The following is a 22,832-nucleotide window of genomic DNA, read 5'->3' as shown; positions in this document are numbered from 1 at the left end:
TCAGGAGCATCTCATTTGAGGTTTACTAGAGAACATAATGCCGCCCTCAGTGTTTTTGTTTTGTTTTTCTCCTTACTTTTCAAAAGCGTTTATATAATAATGAGTTTGGGTTTAGACTGCTTCCTGAAGCTTACGTGAGGAAAAAAAATTAGAGTTTATCTTTAGAGTTTCCTTTTTGCCAGTGATTTGGTTGGAAACAACCTTTTGATCTTACCTGAATTGATTCCTTTTTTCGAAATTTAAGAAAATAACCTTTACCATATTTCTTTCTTGTCTTCATAATTCTATAACCCTTGCCAATTATGGGTCAGTACTTCAGCCGAGAATGGTGGGTGAGTAGAATCCACTTACCTAGAGATGCAGAAAGATTTTATGACTCAGAGTCCAGTCATTTCCAATTTTTGTCCCTGATTAGATTTTCCAAACTCTACTCTATTATGTAATGGTCTTTGTGTAATGATCTGTGTAAGATACAGTAAATTGCTAAAGGCCCATTCCCATTATTTCAACCTTTCATATAACAGAGAGAATTTTTGCATTTGTTTGAATATGTATTCTATCAAAGCAATTTTCAAAATGGCCTCAATTTTTCAGTAATTCCTGCTATTGGCATATAGGCAGTAGCAGCATTTTAATTAAATGCATGCTAATTGCACTAGCATGGTGTAGATCAGCTGCAGAGGAAAGAGTAATAGGGAATATTATAAGATGCAATCAATCACCATTGTAAATAATTCAAATAGCAATGTTCTAAATAGAGGAAACCAGTAACCAATATGCTACTTCCACAGTGTAATTTTCAAGGGAATTTTTAAAAATTATGTAACCACTAGAGTTGGAAGCTGGCAAAATTGTCACGAAAGGAGAGACTGGAAGGGCTGACTCATTAGGGGGAGAGCAAGTGGGAGTACGGAGTAAGATGTATATAAACTTATATGTGACAGACTGACTTGATTTGTAAACGTTCACTTGAAGCTTAATAAAAGTTAATAAAAAAAATTATATAACCATAAAACTAGAAAATGTATGCATACCAACCATGTTTTCATGAAAAAAAATTAGCTATATCTTCAATTTTCTATTTGGAAGAAATATATTTACTATTTTTAGCTCTTAATTTGTATTTATTCTTTTTTTTTCTCTTTGGGGCATTTGTAAAGAGGGCATTTTTTTTTTTTTATTAACTTTTATTGAGCTTCAAGTGAACATTTACAAATCAAGTCAGTCTGTCACATATAAGTTAATATACATCTTACTCCTTACTCCCACTTGCTCTCCCCCTAATGAGTCAGCCCGTCCAATCTCTCCTTTCGTGAAAACTTTGGCAGCCTCCAACTCTCTCTATCCTCCCATCCCCCCTCCAGACAGGAGATGCCAACACAGTCTCAAGTGTCCACCTGATATAATTAGCTCTCTCTTCATCAGCATCTCTCTCCCACCCACTGTCCAGTCCCTTTCATGTCTGATGAATTGTCTTCGGGGATGGTTCCCGTCCTGTGCCAACAGAAGGTTTGGGGACCATGACCGCCAGGATTCCTCTAGTCACATCCACACCATTAAGTATGGTCTTTTTATGAGAATTTGGGGTCTGCATCCCACTTATCTCCTGCTCCCTCAGGGGTTCTCTATTGTGCTCCCTGTGAGGGCAGTCATCGATTGTGGCCGGGCACCAACTAGTTCTTCTGGTCTCAGGATAATGTAGATCTCTTGTTCATGTGGCCCTCTCTGTCTCTTGGGCTCTTAGTTGTCGTGTGACCTTGGTGTTCTTCATTCTCCTTTGCTCCAGGTGGGTTGAGACCAATTGATGCATCTTAGATGGCCGCTTGTTAGCTTTTAAGACCCCAGACGCCACATTTCAAAGTGGGATGCAGAATGTTTTCATAATAGAATTATTTTGCCAATTGACTTAGAAGTCACCTTAAACCATGGTTCCCAAACCCCCGCCCTTGCTCTGCTGACCTTTGAAGTATTCAGTTTATTCCGGAAACTTCTTTGCTTTTGGTCCAGTCCAGTCCAGTTGAGCTGACCTTCCATGTATTGAGTGTTGTCCTTCCCTTCACCTAAAGCAGTTCTTTTCAGCTAATTAATCAGTAAAAAACCCTCTCCCTCCCTCCTTCCCTCCCTCCCCACCTCGTAACCACAAAAGTATGTGTTCTTCTCAGTTTATACTATTTCTCAAGATCTTATAATAGTGGTCTTATACAATATTTGTCCTGTTGCCTCTGACTGATTTCGCTCAGCATAATGCCTTCCAGGTTCCTTCATGTTATGAAATGTTTGACAGATTTGTCACTGTTCTTTATCAATGTGTAGTATTCCATTGTGTGCATATATCACAATTTATTTACCCATTCATCCATTGATGGACACCTTGGTTGCTTCCAGCTTTTTGCTATTGTAAACAGAGCTGCAATAAACATGGGTGTGCATATATCTGTTTGTGTGAAGGCTCTTGTTTCTTTAGGGTATATTCCGAGGAGTGGGATTTCTGGGTTGTATGGTATTTCTAACTGTTTAAGATAACGTCAGATAGATTTCCAAAGTGGTTGTACCATTTTACATTCCCACCAGCAGTGTATAAGAGTTCCAATCTCTCCGCAGCCTCTCCAATATTTATTATTTTGTGTTTTTTGGATTAATGCCAGCCTTGTTGGAGTGAGATGGAATCTCATCGTAGTTTTAATCTGCATTTCTCTAATGGCTAATGATTGAGAGCATTTTAAAGAGGGCATTTTTAAATCTCTTTTCTCTTTGGAGTCATAAACTACTTTTCTAAATATTTTTAGTAGACCCAAAGAATGTATTATTTGGAGTTGCCTTATATCTTTCTAAAATTAAAAGGAGGCACCAGTATAGAAATGTCTGTTTTATTCCTAGAGAGTACTTGGGAAAATGGTCTTGAGCTTTAAGAACATTGGCTTCTTAAAGAAAAAATGGTATCAAAAAAGTATATTTAAAATGTGTCTTTTTATGTTTCCAAAAGTATAATTTTCTGTAGGGAATATTGTGGTTTCCAAAATCTTTCTAATCTTAGTTTATCAGGATACACTCTGGCCCTATCTGGATGTCTGTTTCCCAGCAGAAGGCCATCTGAGCACATGGAGCTTTGTGGGAAAGAGCCCTTTCGCTGGAGACCAAATTCCCTGTTAAATCTAGAGATGTTACCAGAGGTTCTGCTAATTAAATAGCCTTCCATTTCACATGACTCTAGAAATGCTTTTGAGCAGACAGGGACCATTACAAGCATGGAGTAAAGTTCCATTTCGTAGATGTGGAGACTGAGACTTGCTCACTGACAAAGCTTGTTGGTCACAGCTTGAGGCCTCTATGAAGTTCAGGTGATTCTTTCACTAATGTTCTCGGCACTTCTTAAAAACTACAACAGGTACATAGATGTTGTTTATCTCAGTTTCAAGAATTTTGACTTTCAACTGCTAGAGGTAAAGATTTTCCAAATGATAAATCATGTCATCAACAGCCTAAATCATGTCTTACACTTCATATTGTTCCCCATATTGTCCACTCATTCAACAGTCCCCAAGTTAATGACGTATTAAGGGCCAAGCACTCTCCATTTTATACAGATCCTTAATGTGCTATTGTGATTTCCAAAAAATGAGGTTTCAGAATTATCTTAAATGTAGGATCTTAAGAAATTATTCATCTTAAAGTTAGGAAAGGAACCTTAGGTTTCCATGCCCTAATGATTTAAACAAAAACAAAAAACCAAACCCATTGCCGTTGAGTCAATTCTGATTCATAGTGACCCTATAGGACAGAGTAGAACTTTCCCATAAGGTTTCTAAGGAGTGCCTGGTGGATTCAAACTGCCAACCTTTTGGCTAGCAGCCGTAGCACTTAACCACTACACCACCAGGGTTTCCCCCTAATGATTTACAGACAACAAATTAGCCTCTGAGAAAGTGTTTTCTGTCTGTGCCTTATTTTTTACCACCTTATCTATCTCTCTTTTTTAAATGAATTTCATGTAGGTCTGATTACTTTTGCTGAATTATATTCCATACATTAAAAAATATTGAATGAGAAGGTGAATATGAGATCATAAGGGTTATTTATTTACAACCACTTTTTTCTTTTTTTTCCCCATGTAAACATAGCCTTTATATTCAACACCAGGAAAATACATTATCAGTGTTTTCAGAGTTCTTACATTATAAATATAAATATTTTGATCTGTATAAGTAATCATTATCACACAAAGTAAGTGTATAATGGGACCCTTTGAATATTTCATTTTAAAAGAAACTGTCTCAAAAATTTAGCAAGGACTGGAATATACACTAGTAAATAGAATGTGATGTGATTTTATTTTTATATTGCCTCTAAATATTTTAAATATTAATCATGGCTTTATGGAAAACCTATAATTTCAGGAAGCACAGGTATAGGGAAGCAAAAGATTCCCATTATATATAGGGTGGTAAAAGAATAAGATACAGATAGAAAACCCTTTTCAGAGGCTAATTTGCTGTGCTCCTCTTTTGGCAACATTTAGCGATCTTATAAAAATGTAGTACCTTGCACAGCCCAAGCAGGCCTTGTTCAGTGGTATTGTTCAGGGATATCTCGGTGCCTTCAGACCGTCTAATCCTTGTTTGCCTTGTTTAATAAAAGGTACACATTGCTGCCTTGATTCAGAAACCATCAACACAATTGGAAAACTCATCAGATTCAGCAAGAGCAGAGCTACGTGCCCCAGCTGAGCCTCGTGTTGATTCTAAGCTGTTAAAAACTGCAGTGTCGATGACAAGGAACCAGTACAGTCTATTTAGAAGAATGGGCCTCGTTTTAGATAATAATTTCTGACAGAATCTAATCCTTCCACCTCAGTATGGAAATTATTGTTGCAGTCATTTTCATATTTTTCACTCTATTTTAATTTTTTTCTTACATGTCTCCCAGAGGATGACAGCTAACGACTATCATAAAACCAAACTGCTACAAAATTCTCTCTAGTTAATTATCACCCCTTCATATCCTAAAAATAACAAACCTCAATTAGTCTTTTAGACAAAGCTCCCCATATGCTGCTGGCTCCTCTTCGGTCCTTAATTAAGGAATCAGAAAATACTCAGAAAGCAAAACTTCTCACAAAAGAAATGTTTAGGAAGATAAAGGTTAATATAGGTTTTCTCAAGCTGCCCCTAAAATACAGCTTTCGTAGAACACCTATCTGTCAATTGGAGCTCCATTCTTTGACTTGTGTTGTGCTAGGTGCTGGGAACATATGGAAAAAGGAAACAGTCACTGCTCTGCAGAAGCTCAGCTCACCCAGCTTCAAGACTACGAGGGTTTTAGAGGTCGGAGCAAAGGGCACAACAGGAGGGTGTCAGAAGTGAGGACCGAGAGCCAGGCAAGACCTTGAGGGGCCTGTATGCCATGGCGTGGAGTGCCACTGCAGAATTTCAAATGTGGGAGGAACATGATCAGAGTTCTGCTTCAGTAGGACTGCTCTGGGCACACTGTGAAAGGTGATTGCAGGAGGGAAAAGGGAGACAGGGAGACCAGTTAGCAGGCTGATACAGTAATCAAAATGAGAAATAAATCATTTGGCCAAAGAATCTAAAAAATGGAATAGATTGAAAATACGTGAAGATGATATGATCAGCATGACTTGTTAAATTTGGGCAAGGTGGAAGACAGAGGCCAAAATGATTCCCTGACATCAGACCTAAGTCACTAGTAGAACAGCGTTAGTACATTCTAAGAGATATATGTTTGGATGAATAAAGGAAAAAACTACATTAGAAATACGTTTTATCTTTTAACTAGTTTTGTGAATCAAATTGCCCAGATCTCTTCTCTGGCTACCTTTGAATTCAGACTTTTTAGTTGCATGACCCTGGGCAAGTTAGACCTCTCTATGACTCAGTCCTTTATCTGAAATGGAGATAACAATAGTACCTACTTCAAAGAGTTATTGTAAGGATTAAAAGAGCTAACACATGTAAATCACTTAGAATTTACCCTTAAAATCACCTAAGATCTCTCAATATTTGTCAGCTGTTATTATCACTATTGTTATCGTCATTATTTCCATTGTCCTATAAATCGTCTTCATTTTTAGCACCAGGGCTCAGGACAAATTTCACAAGGCTACAAGTATAGCTTGAGGAAACTTTAAAGCTAGAGATCAGTAAGAAAAACATTGTGAGTCCCCTGATCCTCCCAATGTCTCCACAGAGAGTCATGCTGGGGACCAGGCACTCTGGTAGACACATTGTGGGTAAAAATTCCAGGAGACAGACACCACTTCCCCAATTTTATAGTGCAAGCATGAGGGTAACTTTGTCATGAGGGAATAGACAGCCTCTTGGAGCCAAGCAGTCTAGATTTGAGTATCAGCTATTTACAGGAGTTGCCTGGGAAAACCAGCTTCCCAGCAGCCAAGGATCTTGTAGGAAGAGTCCTATAGGGAATAGGAACCCCTCTGGGCAGAAGGGAGAAGCCACCGGCCTTATGGCAAGCTAAGTTTGGGTGAAGCTCCTCCCTCTTTAGAGAAGGGCAAGCCCCCAGTCTTACCCGGCTCATTGCTCAGGCAAACCAGAATGAGATCATGGGATCGTTCTTGGGCAATTCTGCTTGGTGCACCAAATTTTTTATTTTATAAAAATTAATAGTTTTGTATTTCCTTTAGTGGGGGTTTCAAATGCTGTCATCATTTGTGCTTTGAAGACATTTTGGGTAGCTTGAGGCTCCAGGTTTTCTAAGAAACGGCTCTCTATCAAAATAAATCCAAAAATTTCTTCTAATACATTTTGTTTGGGGTCAATAACATTTATTAATGTCTCAGGCACCTCACTAAATGATGAGAATGTAAAGCCTAGAAGCATAATTCCTGCCTTCAAGCATATATAGCCTTAGAAGAAAGGCCGATGAAAGTATTACAACACAATGTAATAGATGCAATAATAGAAAGTGTACAAGACTCAGAAGCATTCAGAAATGACTGTGTTCAATCAGAGATTACATTTTGCAAACCAAGAAGTAAATATGTTTTTGATTTACCAACAACATTCAACTTAGGATCCAAATAAAAACAATGAAGTCCAATAGAAGATGCTATGACAAAATACAGCATGGATAAAAAAAAAAACCCATTGTCATCAAGTTGATTCCAAGTCACAGTGACACTACAGGACACAGTACAACTGCCCCATACTGTTTCCAAGGCTGTAATCTTTACAAAGCAGACCGCCACATCTTTCTTCCATGGAGCTGCTGGTGGGCTCAAACCATCAACTTTTCGGTTAGCAGCCGAGCACTTAACCACTGTGCCACCAGGGCATTGATTGATTATAAAATTGAAGAGGAAGATTATATATAATTTCAAGACTATATCGTGAGAACTGAAAAGCATTTCTGGGTAATAGCCAGAGGAGAAGTTTGGGAATTGAAAGGAAATAAGTTCAAATTCTAGCTCTGCCACCTACTAGACTATGTGAGTTTCAGCAAGTTTTTTTTTTAACTTCTCTGAGTCTAAATTTTCTCATTTAAGAAATAGGGATAATAATAACTACCATGTTGGGTTATCTTAAGCAGTAAATGCAAAAAATACATAAAGCACCTAGCACATGATACCCAATAAAGACAGCTTTTTTTTTTTTTTTTTCTCAGACTATAGCCACACTTGTCACCTATTTTATTCATGCACTTAGAGTTCGGAAACTGTGGCCAATTGGCTAAAGGACTTCCCTGAGGCAGGGTTTTAAAGTTGTTCTGTAATGGAATTCTATTATATTTTTCTTAGGTACTTTTCAAAACTATCCACAGTAATTTTGACGCATTACAAGCATTTTATACATGTCCTGTTTTACTAAAATGTGTAGCAAATCATCTTAAAATCCCTGCCTAGGTGGTAGCAAAGGTAGTCAGAAAACAGATGAGACAAAAATCCTGTTCAATAATGGAATAGAAAATGAATAGAAAAATGCTGGTGGCCTGACAGGTTGAAGTGTTCTGGTCACAAAGCACTGATGGGATTGTGAGAAATCCCCTATTACTGAAAAAGCTAAAGCTTAGCAGTTAAGAGGTTCTTGAAGACATACTGTTAATCCTTCTTACAATATGCCTCTAGCGTAAATTATGGACATTTAAGGGCCACTCAAATATGTCATTTAAATACAACATTAAAATAAGGATGTCAATGATTTTTTTTAATATGAATTACAAACCAAAGTCACTGATTTGTACGTGTAAAAAATGTTGAATTGGCAAAAGTTTTGTTATATATATTTTAATCATAATTTTCAAAAAAGGAATTACAGAGAGTATATAGATAGTGCTGCAGTAAGAGAGTTCTGTTGGCAGTAAGATACTCACAGGGAGAGGAGGTTGCTCAGTTATGCCTGTTTTAAAATATTAGTCTATTCTTTGGTTATCCAACCTCAAAAATGAGGATTATAAACCCTAACCATTGTCTTTCTTCCCAGATAATGCAAGAGTAACAGTTCCTAATACTTTCGAACAATATGAATAATTTTGAACTTTTCAATAATACTTTTGAAAATAAGCGACAGTATTCAGAATCAATTTTATTGCATTGCTGGAAAATTCCATATGGGTCATGTAATAAACAGATGAATGACCCATCTTGTTTTGTATGTGGTTTCCTAAGAACCAAGAGAAGTGTTTATTGTCATCTTGTCTTTCTTAACTTCCATTTCTTATAGAGCTGCATTGCCTGGACAGTAGCAACTAGACCCCATGGCTATTAAGATTTAAGTTTTAATTAATTAAAATCAACAAAAGTTTAAAATTCAGTTCTTCAGTCATACTAACCACGTTTTAAGTGCTCTGTGGCCACACGCTGGCTACCATATTGGACAGAGAACATTTCCATCGTCACAGAAAGTTCTCTTGGAAAGTGCTGCCGCAGACTGTGATTGGGCTGACTGCTCCCTATTGCTCTGTGAGTTTAAGCTAGCCTTTGATAACATTTCAGGGACTAAATGACTCTGGACATTATGAGCGGACTTCATTGTCAGGTCAGTGTCTGACCAACGGGAAGACAAAAAGAAGCAAAGAGAAATGGGTGATAAAGAAGAAAGAGTGACAGAAAAAGAATATACATTGACATTATTATAAAAGGATAAAAAATTATTCAGGAAATCAGTGCTTCAAAAGAAGTGCAATTTTGCTTAAAACGTGTGTCACCTGTGGTTTTCACTGAAAACATCAATCCTGTGCTGACTTTCTGATATTCTAACTGGGTTTTGAGACATTCCGGCTCAGTAACACAAAACTATTTCTTGGCTTCATGATGAAACTTAACCTGCCTTCTGTATACCGGTAGCACATGTCTAAAAACTTATTTTTCTCTGTTCGGTTCTCCACATGCTATGGAGCTACTTGCAATTTTTAACTCACCACTTTTGCATTTATCTTTGTCTGGACCATTCATTCTCACGGTAGTTTTCATGCTTACCAATATTTCAGCTTCTAGTGCCTGGATATAAAAGGAATTATAACTTAGCGTATGTATGATTTATGTCACAAAGTAAAAGAATAATCTGTATATGTTTGTGTTTAGGTCATTCTGTCCATTGAAGAAGGTTACAGACTTCCAGCTCCCATGGGCTGTCCAGCATCTCTACACCAACTGATGCTCCATTGCTGGCAGAAGGAGAGAAATCACAGACCAAAATTCACTGACATTGTCAGCTTCTTAGACAAACTGATCCGCAATCCCAGTGCCCTTCACACCCTGGTGGAGGACATCCTTGTGTAAGATGCAGAATGTTGATTTTTCCTCCCTTTGACAATCATTATGTCTTTCATTATACAGACGAGAATATCAGATAGAAAGGAAAAATTTCATCTTGATGAGCATCTAGTTGTCAAGCTTTCAGGGCATTTTGTGTAAAGCATATTTTATTTATCAGCTGAAAAAGCAAGTTATTAACACAAAAGGAAAAAGTGTATTTTTTTCCCCACAGGAAAGTAGTTTCCTCTTCTCTTTTCTCTATATCTAATCTTTCTGAATTACTTCTTTCATATTTTTTTCCTGAGTGGGTCTTTGGTATTCATATATCATTTCTTTATTTACTGATCCTTCTTCACCATTGTAAGCAGGATTTGTATGTGCCTGCATCCCCTTTAATTGTCTTGTCCACTCTGTGTCCTGTCCCTCTGTTTGAAATGGCAAGAAAGACAGGGGCAATTTGCAAGTCAGCCAGTAGTAAGGATGTTTCCCGCTGATATGACCACAACCAGCTGTTGTTACTTTTCACTCCTAAAAACAGAAGACAGATGACAAGACAAGAAAATGAAGGCACTCATACACCATTTTATAAAAGTCAGTAGAGTTGAGAAGATCTACTCACCTCTCTCTGAAAAGCAGTTATAGAAAGGGGAGAGTAGAAGACTAATATCTATCCTGAAAATATTACATTTAAAATATCATTAAGCTGAAAATATATTTCTTTATCTAGGCCAAATTGGACTTTGAAATAACTAAAGTGTTCCCAAAGCTCACTTTCCTGACTCTGGGGATGGCCAACAGCATACACAGACATTCAATTTTAGGTCACAGGTTCAAGTCAGTGCAAGTTTTTAGTGACGGTAAGGCCGAAGGCCCTTCAAGGACTACTTGAAACAGATTTCAGTTCACAGCAGAGCACATAAGAGTTCATCTCTAAATCACTAATTGGCAGCCTCAGTAAAGTGAAGCCAAGCATGAAATAGCTAGAGATTAAACTATTACTCTAGCCCATCTTCCCTAAAGCAGTCCAACACAGGAAGTACTAAGAGGGAGAAAAAAAAGAAAGGAAAAGAAGCACAGTAAAGTCACTTTGTATTTTATCATAAAAGCAATGGACAGCCATTGAAGGATTTTAAACAAGAAAATGACATGATCATATTTGCATTTCTGAAAGATCACTCTGGGGATAATTTAGACTGGGAGTGCAAAATAGGGCACAAGACTGGAAAGAGAGTCAGTTAGATGTTTGCAGCAATCCAAGCTAGAAAAGATTAGGACCTGATTTATGAAATGGGAATAAGCTTGAGTTCAGGAAATAAAAGATTTATGATTGGGGAAGGAAAACCAAAGTGTCTTGGTCACTGATTGAATATGGAAGGAGAAGGAGAGAAAAGAACCAAGGATGTTTATCAAGTTTCTTTCTTAGACCAGCTTGTTGATGGTATTACCATTCACTACCAGAGAAAAGAAGAGGGACATGTTTTTTGAGTGGAACTGAGATCTTTGAGCATGTCGAGTTTTAGATGTCTATGAGATATCTAAGTCAGATGTCCAGTGGGTAGTTATATTTATAGGTTGAACCTCAGCTCTCAGCTGGAGATGTAGATTTGGAGATCATCAGCATATAGATTGTAGCTGAAGCTTTAATAGTAGCTTTTAAGTTCGCCCATGGAGAATATAAAGAATGAGAATAAACAGAGGAAGGGAATGCAATTGTCTGGAACACCAAGATTTGAGAAATGGACTGAAGAAGAGTACCCAAAGGAGACTGAGAAAGAAGACCCAGATACGTAATGAGGAAAACACGGGAAGAGCAGTACCATAAAAACCAAGTGGAGAGATTTTCAAGGAGTACAATGTCCAAGGCTTCAGAAAGCTCCAGTAAGATAAAAAGTGAAATGTGCCCATTGGATTTAGCAAGGAGGTATTCACGGAGTCCCTCTGCAAGGGCATCATCATTGAGTTGTATAAGACAGATTGCAGTTGAAGAGAAGTGAATGAGGTCAGAGAGAACGGTAATTATGTAGTACTAATTTTTTTTTTTTTTAAGAAACCTATCCCTAAACGGGAAAAAAAAAAGTGGAAGAAATGTTTCTTGGTTTTTATTTTTATTGTGGAAGAGAATTGGGCATGTTTTAACATTGAGGGGAAAAGCTAATAGATGGGAATCATGGAATGAGTCTTCATTCAAAAAAAAAAAAAAAAAACCAGTTGCCATCGAGTCAGTTCCAACTCACTGTGACCCTACAGGACTGAGTAGAACTGCCCCATATAGTTTCCAAGGAGTGCCTGGTGGATTTGAACTGCCTGCCTTTTGATTAGCAGCAGAACTCTTACCTATTGCACTACGAGGGCTCCAAGTCTTCATTAATGGAGGCATTTATAAACTGAAATCATTTAATCTGAGCCTCTTGTTATGCTAATATGATTCCACAGCCAGCACCCATCAACAAAGCTCTTCTACTATTTTAAGGCTATAGAAGCAGGCAGGTAAGAGCCCAATGTAGAAACCTAACATTTGGTAGGAAACAGATAAAACAGAATTTCCTCCCTGAGTTTTGAAGATTATGTAAATGTTCATTGTATCCAGAAAATATTAATGAAGAATCTAATTTGAGAAAATGCAAAAACTAAAAAGAATCCAGAGGTCAAATCAATATGGGGGGGTAGTGTCAGAAGGCCAGAGGCCTATGATTTAGTGGGGTGTGCAGTAACCCCGTGGAACAGGTCAGCGAATGCCTGGCTCTGTGACAGCACCGCCACATGCAGGCCAGGAAAAAAAAAGCCAGGAGTTGGGTACTTTATATAAAGTTGGCAGCTTGATTCAATTCTAAAGTCTAATCTCTGGGAGACCAAATGGAACTTTTTGTGACTGATTTGCTATCCTTGTTTCTGACAAAGACATATATGTGACTGCTTTTGCCCTTAATATGTTTTTGTTTGAGAAACAAAAGGAACCAGAGTTCTAAGGGCATCATGCCTGAACCTTTATCAGCATTCTTACTGCGTTCCCCTTGTTCACACTTGCCTCAGTCCAAGGCACTTCCAGCTACCCACTAGGCCATAGTTAGGGATCTTATAATATTTTAGCTCTTGGGGAACTAGAACCACTACCTTCCTTAAAAAAAAAAAAAAATGCCACCTGCCCTCCCTGTCCCTGATCCCAGAGAACTGGGACTGTTCAGGGAGAAGAGATGTGGTGAATTAAAGTATATCCATATTAGCTAAAGAATGCCTGGTTTGTTTTATGTTTATAAATCTGTGACACTACCCTTCCGCCTCCCAAATTCCAGAGACCAGTTGTCTGCCTCAGAATAATGTTGGGTTAAGGAAACATGGAAGAGTGTAGAACTTGAATCTTAAGTCTCATATATCTCTCAAACATGTAAAGGAGTCTGTTTAATCCATAGCCACTCTTACGGAAATCTCCTGCTCTCTCCCTTTCTCTAGTATCCCCAAACTCCCAGGCTTCTCTCACACTTCTATACTGACATTATGCTCTCATCCACTAAGTCCCCACGGTTTTTATTCCACTCTAATTGCTTTTTTCTCAAGAATTCACCTGAGAAGCTTTTATCCTTTCTCTCAACAGAGTCATGAAAAGGGAAGAAATGTAGAGAATAAAGGAGGATGAAGAAGGCTATGAAAGACATAGCTTCATAACTCTGTACTAGCATATTGGAAATTTGATAAACTGTATATCCTTAATCTTTCCTTTTAAAAGATAAAAAACCTAATAGAAAAAAAAAGTTAGATCAACATGTGGACAGAGAAGTCTTTCATTATTTGGAGTTCTCACCTTTTTTCTTCTGCTGACATTCTTGTACCTGACACACTCCCATGGGAATATTCAGAGTTCTGTGCGGTTCCCAGCATGCTTGCTCTCTCTCCTAGTCAAGAAAGCACATGACTATATAAGTGAAAGTGGAGATACTATAACCTTAAATCCACTTACCTGTAAAAAATAATTTGCAAAAGTACTTTATTAATATAGGTGGTCCATCTTTCATAAATGTGAGTATAAAACTACCCTCATGTTCATTCATTTATAACTACCTTTCAAATAATTACTTGGAACTCTCACATGGTACATGGCCTCTGGGAGAAAAGGCTAGGCTTGAGAACAAGGCTGTATGGAGAACATCATCTGGGGCAGTGCCTAGCAGTGCCCTTTGAGACAACTCTAGCTCCCTCTCCCCTGTCAGGACCAATCCTGTAGCTGCTCACAACCCAAGTCAAGCAGACCCCCATAGAGTCCAGGGTTATGTCAAGGGTCCTATAGTTTATTAACAAAAAGTGGCTCAATGGCCTTATGAATGAAGGGACTTCCATCCATCCTTATCTCCCCCACCCCACTCCCACTGTCCTACACACCCATTCTTCAACCTCATCAACCCCCACGTTTACTTCCCCCAAATGCTGTAATCTACAAAGCGTGTTCAGTTGTAGTCATTGGCTTTTGGACAGAGATGCAGACTAATGGGAAAGTAATGTGTTCCTCCAACCCCTGATCCAGGCCCTCAGCATGTCCCTGGCATAGAATTTTACATATTAAGGGCTGCTTGACCATCTGCTGAAAGGCAGCATCCAGGGATGGACAGCAGATGCCCAGATGGACAGCGCCAGTCCATGATATTGCCTGCCTCAGAAACCATGTGCCGCATAGGCCGAGACACTTATGAACATTCTCACTACACACAGAGTCATAGTTAGGGATCTTAGAATAGTCTAGATCTGAGGGACCTGGAATCACCATCTTCCTTAGTACATATGAGTCTACTATCGAACTTTCAATCACTTGACTTCCAGTACTATGTGAATCATGAAGGCAGTAGAAAGCTCATACCAGCACCACAATAAAGAACCAGTTTCCAAGAACTGTGACTAAACCTTATAAAACTGAATAGTATTACCTCCTTCCATCGAGTTTATAAACCGGTTTATAACGCTACCATTGGAGAACAAAAATTTTCAATGATTTAATGTAAAATTTTTCATTCATTTCAAAAAGTTCTTGCTCAGAGCTGCCTAGGATATACATACCAGCACTTAAAAAGTCATGGACAACTTGTTTTGTTTTGATATTTCTTACTAGCTCTTTTAATGGTGTATTTTATGACAAAGCAATAAGTGGCTGGCCAAAGCTAGTGTTGTAATTGAGTGATAAGCAAATTTTGTAGAAGTAATATAGATGTTAAATATTAATCAGAAGATGTGAAACTCTACTTGTTAGGCAACCTGAATTCAATTCACGTGAACTGCTACCACAAGATAATAATAATACTAATGTGAATACAATGCTAATACTGATACGTATTCTAACACACACTACCAACAATAACTATTGCTGCCATTTGTTGAGAGCCTACTATGTGCCAGTCATTGTACTAGGCACTTTTATAGGTTATGTCATTTTATCCTCACTATTATTACTCCCATCCCATCCCCTATAAGGAAACAAAACTCAAAGATACTAATTTTACTCAGGTTACACAGAAAGCAATTAGTAGATCAGGAATTTGAACAAGGTCCACCACCTCTAAAGCCTTTATTCTTTCCACGACACATTACAGAATCACACAAAATGGCAAGATGCTTCCTGATACAGTTCTGTTTCAGAAATATGATTATAGGAAAAGAAGGTACATTTTGACATTTCCAGATAAACAGAATTTCTCTGTTCTCATCAGATTTCATAAATGGAGTATATTAAAATCCTAAAAGGAACATTTAGTGGATGCAGTGAATTATCTTATGTACCACAAAAAAAATGCAAGGAATAAAGAGCAGACACATAGTCCATAAACCCCCCTAACATTCCCCTAGCCGTTTGAAGAACATTACTTGAAAAAAGACAGTGGTAACTACAGCCAAAGAAAGAAAGAAAGAAAACATGGCAGTAATGGGATGCCAGATCCTCAGACTGTTCTCTAGACTGAATTTTTCCAGTGTTACCAAATACATGCTTTGCTCGTTTCCTTGCCATGGCGGACATTTGTAATCATCACTTTTTCCCACTGAACTGAGGTGCTGCCTCAGTACCCTTTCCAAGACCACATTTTGATAACCATTGCCAATGAATTGCAGTTGGCATGTGATATAAAATTTATTTTCTGTCCCTGGATTATTTTCTCCCAAAATAGGCTTTCCTTAAGATTCAGTGACCTAGTAGTACTCTGGCTACAGGGACCCTGTACTGGGTATTGTTCTCAAAATGATGTACAGTAAATTTTGAGAAGTATTATTCCTGCTCTGCATCTATTCCTCTTAATGCTCAAATACATCTATAATGTTAAATTTTATGTGAATTTCATTCCTTTATATCTTCCACAAGTTTTCAGGCTTTATTATGAGAATTAAATAATCATAGCATTAAAAAAAAAATCTGAAGACTTATTAAGTAAAATGGCTGACCCCTATAACAAAAATCCACGCTCCCAATTTAACACTGTGGAAAGTCAGACTGTTTGGAACAAATAGATATTGACCGGGAATTAATTTTAATCATGGAAATATAATTTTCAACATTCAGAACATCAATCCTTTCATTATTTTTTTTTTAAAAAGTTCTAATTGTAGAAATTCACAGCCCATTATAGTTACAACAGATACTCACCCACAAGCATGAAATACCCGTAAGATATTTGGCATCATTGTGCACATTCCAGGTTTTATATATAGCTTTTGAGTAAAATTCCACTTCAAAATTTTCAAAGAATATCAAGATTCTTTCATTAATTTAATTGGTGTTTAAATTGAATAGCTGACTTAATTTTAGGGCAAAGTTTTCATTTTTATCCTATTAAGGAAATTCTTCCTTTAGCAGTCACATCCAGTTGGTTTCAACTCATAGCGACCCGGTCTGACAGAGTAGAACTGCTCCATGGGGTTTTCCAGGCTGTAATCTTTATGGAAACAAACCGCCAGGTCTTTCTCCCATGGAGATGCTGGGTGGTTTCAAATCGCCAACCTTTTGGTTAGCACCCAGGTGCTTAACCAATTGCGCCACTGGTTCTCCTTTAGAGGTCTGGCCCCAAATCAAACCAAACGCATTGCTGACAAATCAATTCTGACTCATAAGGGTCCTATAGGACAGAGTAGAACTGCCCCACAGGGTTTCCAAGGTTGTAATCTTTAGGAAAGCCAACTGCCTTGTTTTTCTCCCATGGGACAGCCGGTGGGTTCAAACTACTGACCTCTCGGTTAGCAGCCAGCTGCTTTAACCACTGTACCACCAGGGCTCAGAGGTCAGATAGATAGTGTATATTAGGAGATTAATTTATGGATTAACTGAGTGGTGTGAAGGGTAGTCACTGACTCATGAGATAAGAAAGTCATGTGAAAGCAGTGATATTGAGTAAGGTGAAGGCTGCTGTGGCGGCTCTGGGTCTGACTGTGACTGAATATGAACCCTGAACCTGAGATGTTGCTACCTCATTCCACCTTTAACTGCACCGTCCTCCACTTTGAAACCTACCAAGTCAGAAATAAGCAAAAATTTTCACAATGCAAGAAATAAATTAGTAGCATATTCAGTAATGGTTTGACCATTACATTGTCAGCGATTCACTGTTCTAGGTTGTTTATTTAATAGAATTAAGTGAAAATACATCATTCATTATGAATCAGCCATCATGTCAGGGAACAAACTTTTCTGCAGACCATTTCATATTCAAGTCTAAATCATCACTTATTTAATGAATTCTTCTAACGTGCTCAGCATTGTGCTAAGGCCCGTTAAAAAAAAAGAAAGAAAGATGTGTGAGATATTGTTCCTGCCACCAGGGAGTTTTAATTCACTTTAAAGAAAATTCGTCCTTCTTACACATTTTTCCCAAAGAAGTAATTTTCCTGAAGAAAAAAGATACATGCTCTCAGATTGCATGTCATCTATAATAAAAGAACGTTGTTAGTAATCTAATACTCTAACTTCAGGGAATTAAGTCAATGAATTATTAAGCATCAATTTATAGAATATTATACACTTATTTGAATAATGGAAACCTGGTGGTGCAGTGGTTAAGAGCTACAGCTGCTAACCAGAAGGTCAGCAGTTCAAATCCACCAGGTGCTCCTTGGAAACCCTATGGGGCAGGTTCTAATCTGTGCTATAGGGTCACTCTGAGTCAGAATTAACTCAATGGCAACAGGTATGATTTTTTTTTTATTCGAATAATAGTTATGATTGTAGAAACATGGAAAATATTCATAAATGTATGAAATAAAGTATAGTGTAAAATAGAATGGAGCCCATCTTTACAGCTATGCTGACTATAAATGTAAGAGCCAGGGAAAAAATTTTTATTAGGGTCGTAAGGGGAGAAAGAGCCCTGGTGGCTCAGGGGTGAAGCACTAAGCTGCTAACCAAAAGGTCCAAAGTTCAAATCCACCAGTTGCTCCTCGGGAGAAGGAAGTGGCAGCCTGCTTCTGTAAAGATTTACAGCCTTAGAAACCTTATGGGGCAGTTCTACTCTGTCCTATCAAGTCACTATGAGTCAGAATCAACTTGATGGCAATGAGTTTGGTTTTGGTTTTAAGGGAAGAAAAGCCGTGAAGCATATGATGGTTTCATATTAAAACAGGATCTTACTTGAAATTGTGTATCTCAAAGTATAAGCTTTTTTGAATAGATCTTTATAGATTCTTTATAGATCTACTACTATTCTATTTATATAGTGGTAATAGATCTGTTAACATAAAGCCTAGAAAACTTCTGAAGATTTAAACCTTCTTCCTTTTCAATGACAGAGTTGACACTGTTCCCGATTGGGGTCTGTGCCCTGGAGCAGTCGAGCCAATGAAAGGTATTCCAGGTCAAAAAGAGTGAGAAAGTTTATTCAGGAGATATATACATCACCGGGGACCCAGCAGCAACACAGCCTGCCTCTATGGAGTCCTCAGGAGCAATTTTTACATCAGAGTTTATACATCATTTTGGCAAGGATTAACTGTTTTTAAGCACATAGCCCACAGATGGTCATATAATCACAAAACAACTACAAAAAACTCTTTATTAAACTAAAAATATGCATGTCAGACATCTGGACTCTAATCTATATGTAACAGGCTGAAAAAAACTTACATAAGAATCTCTCAGCTAGTGGAACTGGCCTGCCAAGTCCACTCTGACTGAGATAAGGAGCAAGAAAGAAAGTTGCAGAACAAAAGCACCAGGCAGCCTTCGTAGCCACTTCTCAAGAGAACAAAGAGGAGGAGCAAGACCAAGGCCCCAGGAGCCAAGAGGGCTCTGCAACCCTTTGGAAGAGCCCATCGCAGCTGGTGCAATAAAAAATGCTTATAGATTACTTAGAGCATTATATGGCATTAGTTATGTCAAGCTCTGAATCACCCATCTTGAATGGGAGAAAACATGTTGCAAGATATTGGGTCACAACACCTACTGATAACCTATTTAAGAACCTTCTCAATTAAAAGAACAGTACTACTGTGAGTTCCAAGGACTCATTAGAATAAAAATTTCTTGACTCTATCTCTGCTGTTTATTTTTACATATTCAAATTTATTTTGAATGTATATTTATTATACCTTAAATGCAGCATTACCTATTAAATGTATACGCCAGCCCTTTGCCTAACCTAAATTAACCGTTATTCCTACCTGGAATTTTCTAAATTCTATTCCCTCCTCATTTTTCTGAGGAAAAGAGTAGACCCTTGACCCTTTTTTCAATACGAGCTGCAGGTATTGCTGTAAAGATATTTCTCAGGTGGGCAGCAGCCACAAATCACCAACTAGCAGAAATTTCTACATGCTCAGCAAATAGCAGACTGAATTTATCATTGTCCATGTTTGATAAGAAAGGGCATTTATTGTTTATTAGGTAATATTCCAGAGAATTCATGTGAGGGTGATGGTACCCAACCCTCAAAACCAGAAAATAGCAGCATTTTTCAACTTCGTTATAAGATAAGGTGAAAGAAAAGTTATTGTACAGTGGCAGTGAACAATGAGGGGATCCTGACCTTACTAAATCAACAGCCAGCGCACTCATATAGAGGCCAAAGAGTAACTAGGTTACTAAAGATGTGTGGAGAGAAAGGGAATTATGGTATTGAAACATTCTGGGAGCAAATGGTGAATGCTTTTCAACAGGGAAATAGGCCATTTAACTCATTTACTATACAGCATGTCTTTCCATGACCTTTAAATACTAAAAAAAAAAAATACTAAGGACATAAAATTAGCAAACTACATTCCACTCACCAATGACATGAAATTGTGAAAGCTCAAGAGTTATTCTAGCGTTATCTCGGGAGAGAGAAGTGAAAGTCATCTGACTACCTGGGTACATCAAGAGTGGCATAGGAATTTGAAGGGAAGCCACTTAAAGACATTCTTCTAATTTTGTTCAATGTCAACAAACATCTTTGACAAGTGATTAAAAGATATAAGAGCCACACCTTCTCTCAATTTTCCAAAGTGTGTGACTTTATTTACTTCAATAAGCAACAAGGGTACTCTAGTCATTTTGATATTTAAACTTGGTCAATGACGTACAGCAGCATTTCCCAAATTATGTTTACTCCATAGAAATTGGTCAAATAATTTATGAAAATCATGCAGGAGCTATTCTGAATCCTCTTAGTCATAATCACATTAGAGTAGTGAAGGCTCTGAGAAATGCTGCAGCTGAAAAACCTGTCTAATTCTGTTTGCCACAGAGATCTTTACTATTATGTATTTTATATGTGAATTTTTATTTATTAATAATACTTATTAACAGGAATCTCTCTAGGAAACACTGAGAAAGTATAGCTACAATTCAAGTATTTGTCAGTAAATGGCTACGATAGCTTTTCCACCATTGGATATGACTAATATTTGTTTCAGGTCAAACCAGGAATCATTCTGAGATTAGTTAGGATGAAACAACCCACAATCAAATCGAATTGTATTTGTAGCATAGGAGAAAAGAATGTGGCTTAACAGCCTCTAAAATAGGGAATGTGGTAACAGAATTGGGTAGTGGTGAAAAGGACACAAGTCACTGTTAAAGGTAACCAGACTCAGTATGGAGTATAGTGTAGTCACAAGGTTCGCACATTTAACTTATGCAAATTCCAATTACATATAAAGAGCAAAACTCTCTGTACTTCTATCATTCCTCTTCAGCCCACCCCACCTTCAACTAGACCTCAGTTTGGAAAAAGGGAGTCCAACTTGACAATCAAGGAATAACAAAAGAAATGAATTCCAGGCCTTTAGCAGGGGCTCTGTACTGAACAATTCCAAAGGGCACCTTTCAGAATTTTCTGGGTCATATGGGGTCTACAGTGTACAACTTGTGTGGCCATGCACAACAGCCCTGGCTTTTGTGCTCCTAAGACCCATGCCCTGGCAATTTAAGGGTAATTAATAGGGCTTTTTAGGAAACCCTGGTGGTGTAGTGGAAACCCTTGTGGCGTAGTGGTTAAGTGCTACGCTGCTAACCAAAGGGTTGGCAGTTTGAATCCGCCAGGTGCTCCTTGGAAACTCTATGGGGCAGTTTTACTCTGTCCTGTAGGGTCGCTGAGTCAGAATGCATTCGACGGCACTGGGCTGGGCTCGCTGGCTGGTGGTGTAGTGGTTAAGAGCTACAGCTGCTAACCAAAAGGCTGGAAGTTCAAATCTACCAGGTGCTCCTTGAAAACTCTGTGGAGCAGTTCTACTCTGCCCTATAGGGTCGCTATGAGTTGGAATCGACTTGACAGCAATGGGTATTTTGGTTTGGTTATCAAATTTTTAAGGTTAATTTTTATTGTTAGGAATTTTCAATTCTCACCTTATGTATACATTCTTCTATTTTCTGTAGACCTTAGCACAATGCTGAGTGCGTTGTAGGAATTCATTAAATTAGTGATGATTAAATATGAAATTGTCTACAGAAGAGTTTGGTCCTGATGTGATGGCTGATTTATAATGAACAAATATCGTTCCTGACATCAGGGAGTTTTATCTTACTCTTTAAAAACAAATTTATTCCTTCTTATGCATTTTTCCCAAGTAAGCAATTCAACCTTCATGCCCATGTATTTTTAGCAGAATCATCCCAGTGTATATAGCATGTATACGCTTTTTGCTTCACGGTGGAGGAATTTTTATTTCACATGGTTTAACTATGTGTGTTCATGTATTATCAGTTTCTAGTGCAAGGCTGAGATAGTTCAAATATGAATGGTAAAAACATTACAAAGAAATTTTCCAAATATGAATGTCAAAAATCATGGCACTAGTTAAGTCTCTATGCAGTCTTTCATTCTTTTTTATCAAAAATAAAAAGCAAAGGAAATGACAGTTGGATTAACCCTCAATATTCTAATAAAAGTAAGTCATTGGTTCATTTCTATTAGGAAAAGTTTTTATTACTTAAATAATGCTAATTTGGCTTAAACACGAGGTATTTTAAAAAATAAAAAGATTGCTACTGTTTTACTAGTTGATATATAAACTCTCAGATCTAAGAATTTTTAGAACAATATACTTATTACCCTAGAAGGATAATAACATACCTGATACCGTAAAAGCACTTTAATACCAAGTACTTTTTAAAAACATTTAAAATATTTTTAATATTAGTTTTCATTAATTATTAATTTCCGTAAGGAGAATAATAGTTAATGACCAGAATCTATTAAATACACAATTTTGAATTATTTTTACTGTAATGTCTAAGGTTAATTCCATTTTTATTCTCCCTGCCTGAATTAAGCTATTATATTCATACATAAAAATGTATGTGTATATATATACACACACACACATCCACTAGCCTCTCCACAAGCATACTTTTATATTATTTTTATGTTAGAACCGCAAACATCTCCCCAACTGGAATCCCTTTGAAACAGATCTTAAAAAGAAAAATAAAGACCCACCAATGATAGACTGGGGCTCCTGGCGGTACAAACAGTTAAGTGCTCGACTGCTAACTCAAAGGTTGGCAGTTTGAACCCAGCCAGTGGCTCCACAGGAGAAAAACTTTGAGATAAGCTTCTGTAAACATTATAGCCAAGAAAACCCTACAGGGCAATTCTACTCCGTCACATGGGTCACTATTACTTAAAATCGACTCCACGACACCCAACAACAAATGCTGGATTCCTTTTTC

At 37.6% G+C, this 22,832-nt stretch overlaps 1 protein-coding gene and 1 long non-coding RNA gene across 3 annotated transcripts in view; one reads left to right on the top strand and one right to left on the bottom strand.

Annotated features, from left to right (window-relative positions):
- Positions 1-22,832, bottom strand: part of LOC111750668 (uncharacterized) — a 74,719-nt gene that overhangs the window by 30,524 nt on the left and 21,363 nt on the right. Inside the window, exons 2-3 of one of the 2 annotated variants that reach the window (XR_010318697.1) lie at positions 13,524-13,614; positions 4,093-10,255 (exon numbers count right to left, since the gene is read on the bottom strand). This is a non-coding gene — a long non-coding RNA (uncharacterized LOC111750668). Of the gene's footprint in view, positions 1-4,092; positions 10,256-13,523; positions 13,615-22,832 lie in introns of those variants that run through there. The other variant, XR_010318696.1, reaches the window with a different exon arrangement.
- Positions 1-22,832, top strand: part of EPHA6 (EPH receptor A6) — a 1,103,076-nt gene that overhangs the window by 1,078,048 nt on the left and 2,196 nt on the right. Inside the window, 1 exon segment of the mRNA XM_003410340.3 lies at positions 9,554-9,747. Within this exon segment, the coding sequence (XP_003410388.1) occupies positions 9,554-9,747 (194 nt within the window).

Source organism: Loxodonta africana, chromosome 20 (assembly GCF_030014295.1).
Source record: "Loxodonta africana isolate mLoxAfr1 chromosome 20, mLoxAfr1.hap2, whole genome shotgun sequence".
Lineage (NCBI taxonomy): Eukaryota > Metazoa > Chordata > Mammalia > Proboscidea > Elephantidae > Loxodonta > Loxodonta africana.
This window is presented reverse-complemented; position numbering and strand designations above follow the sequence as displayed.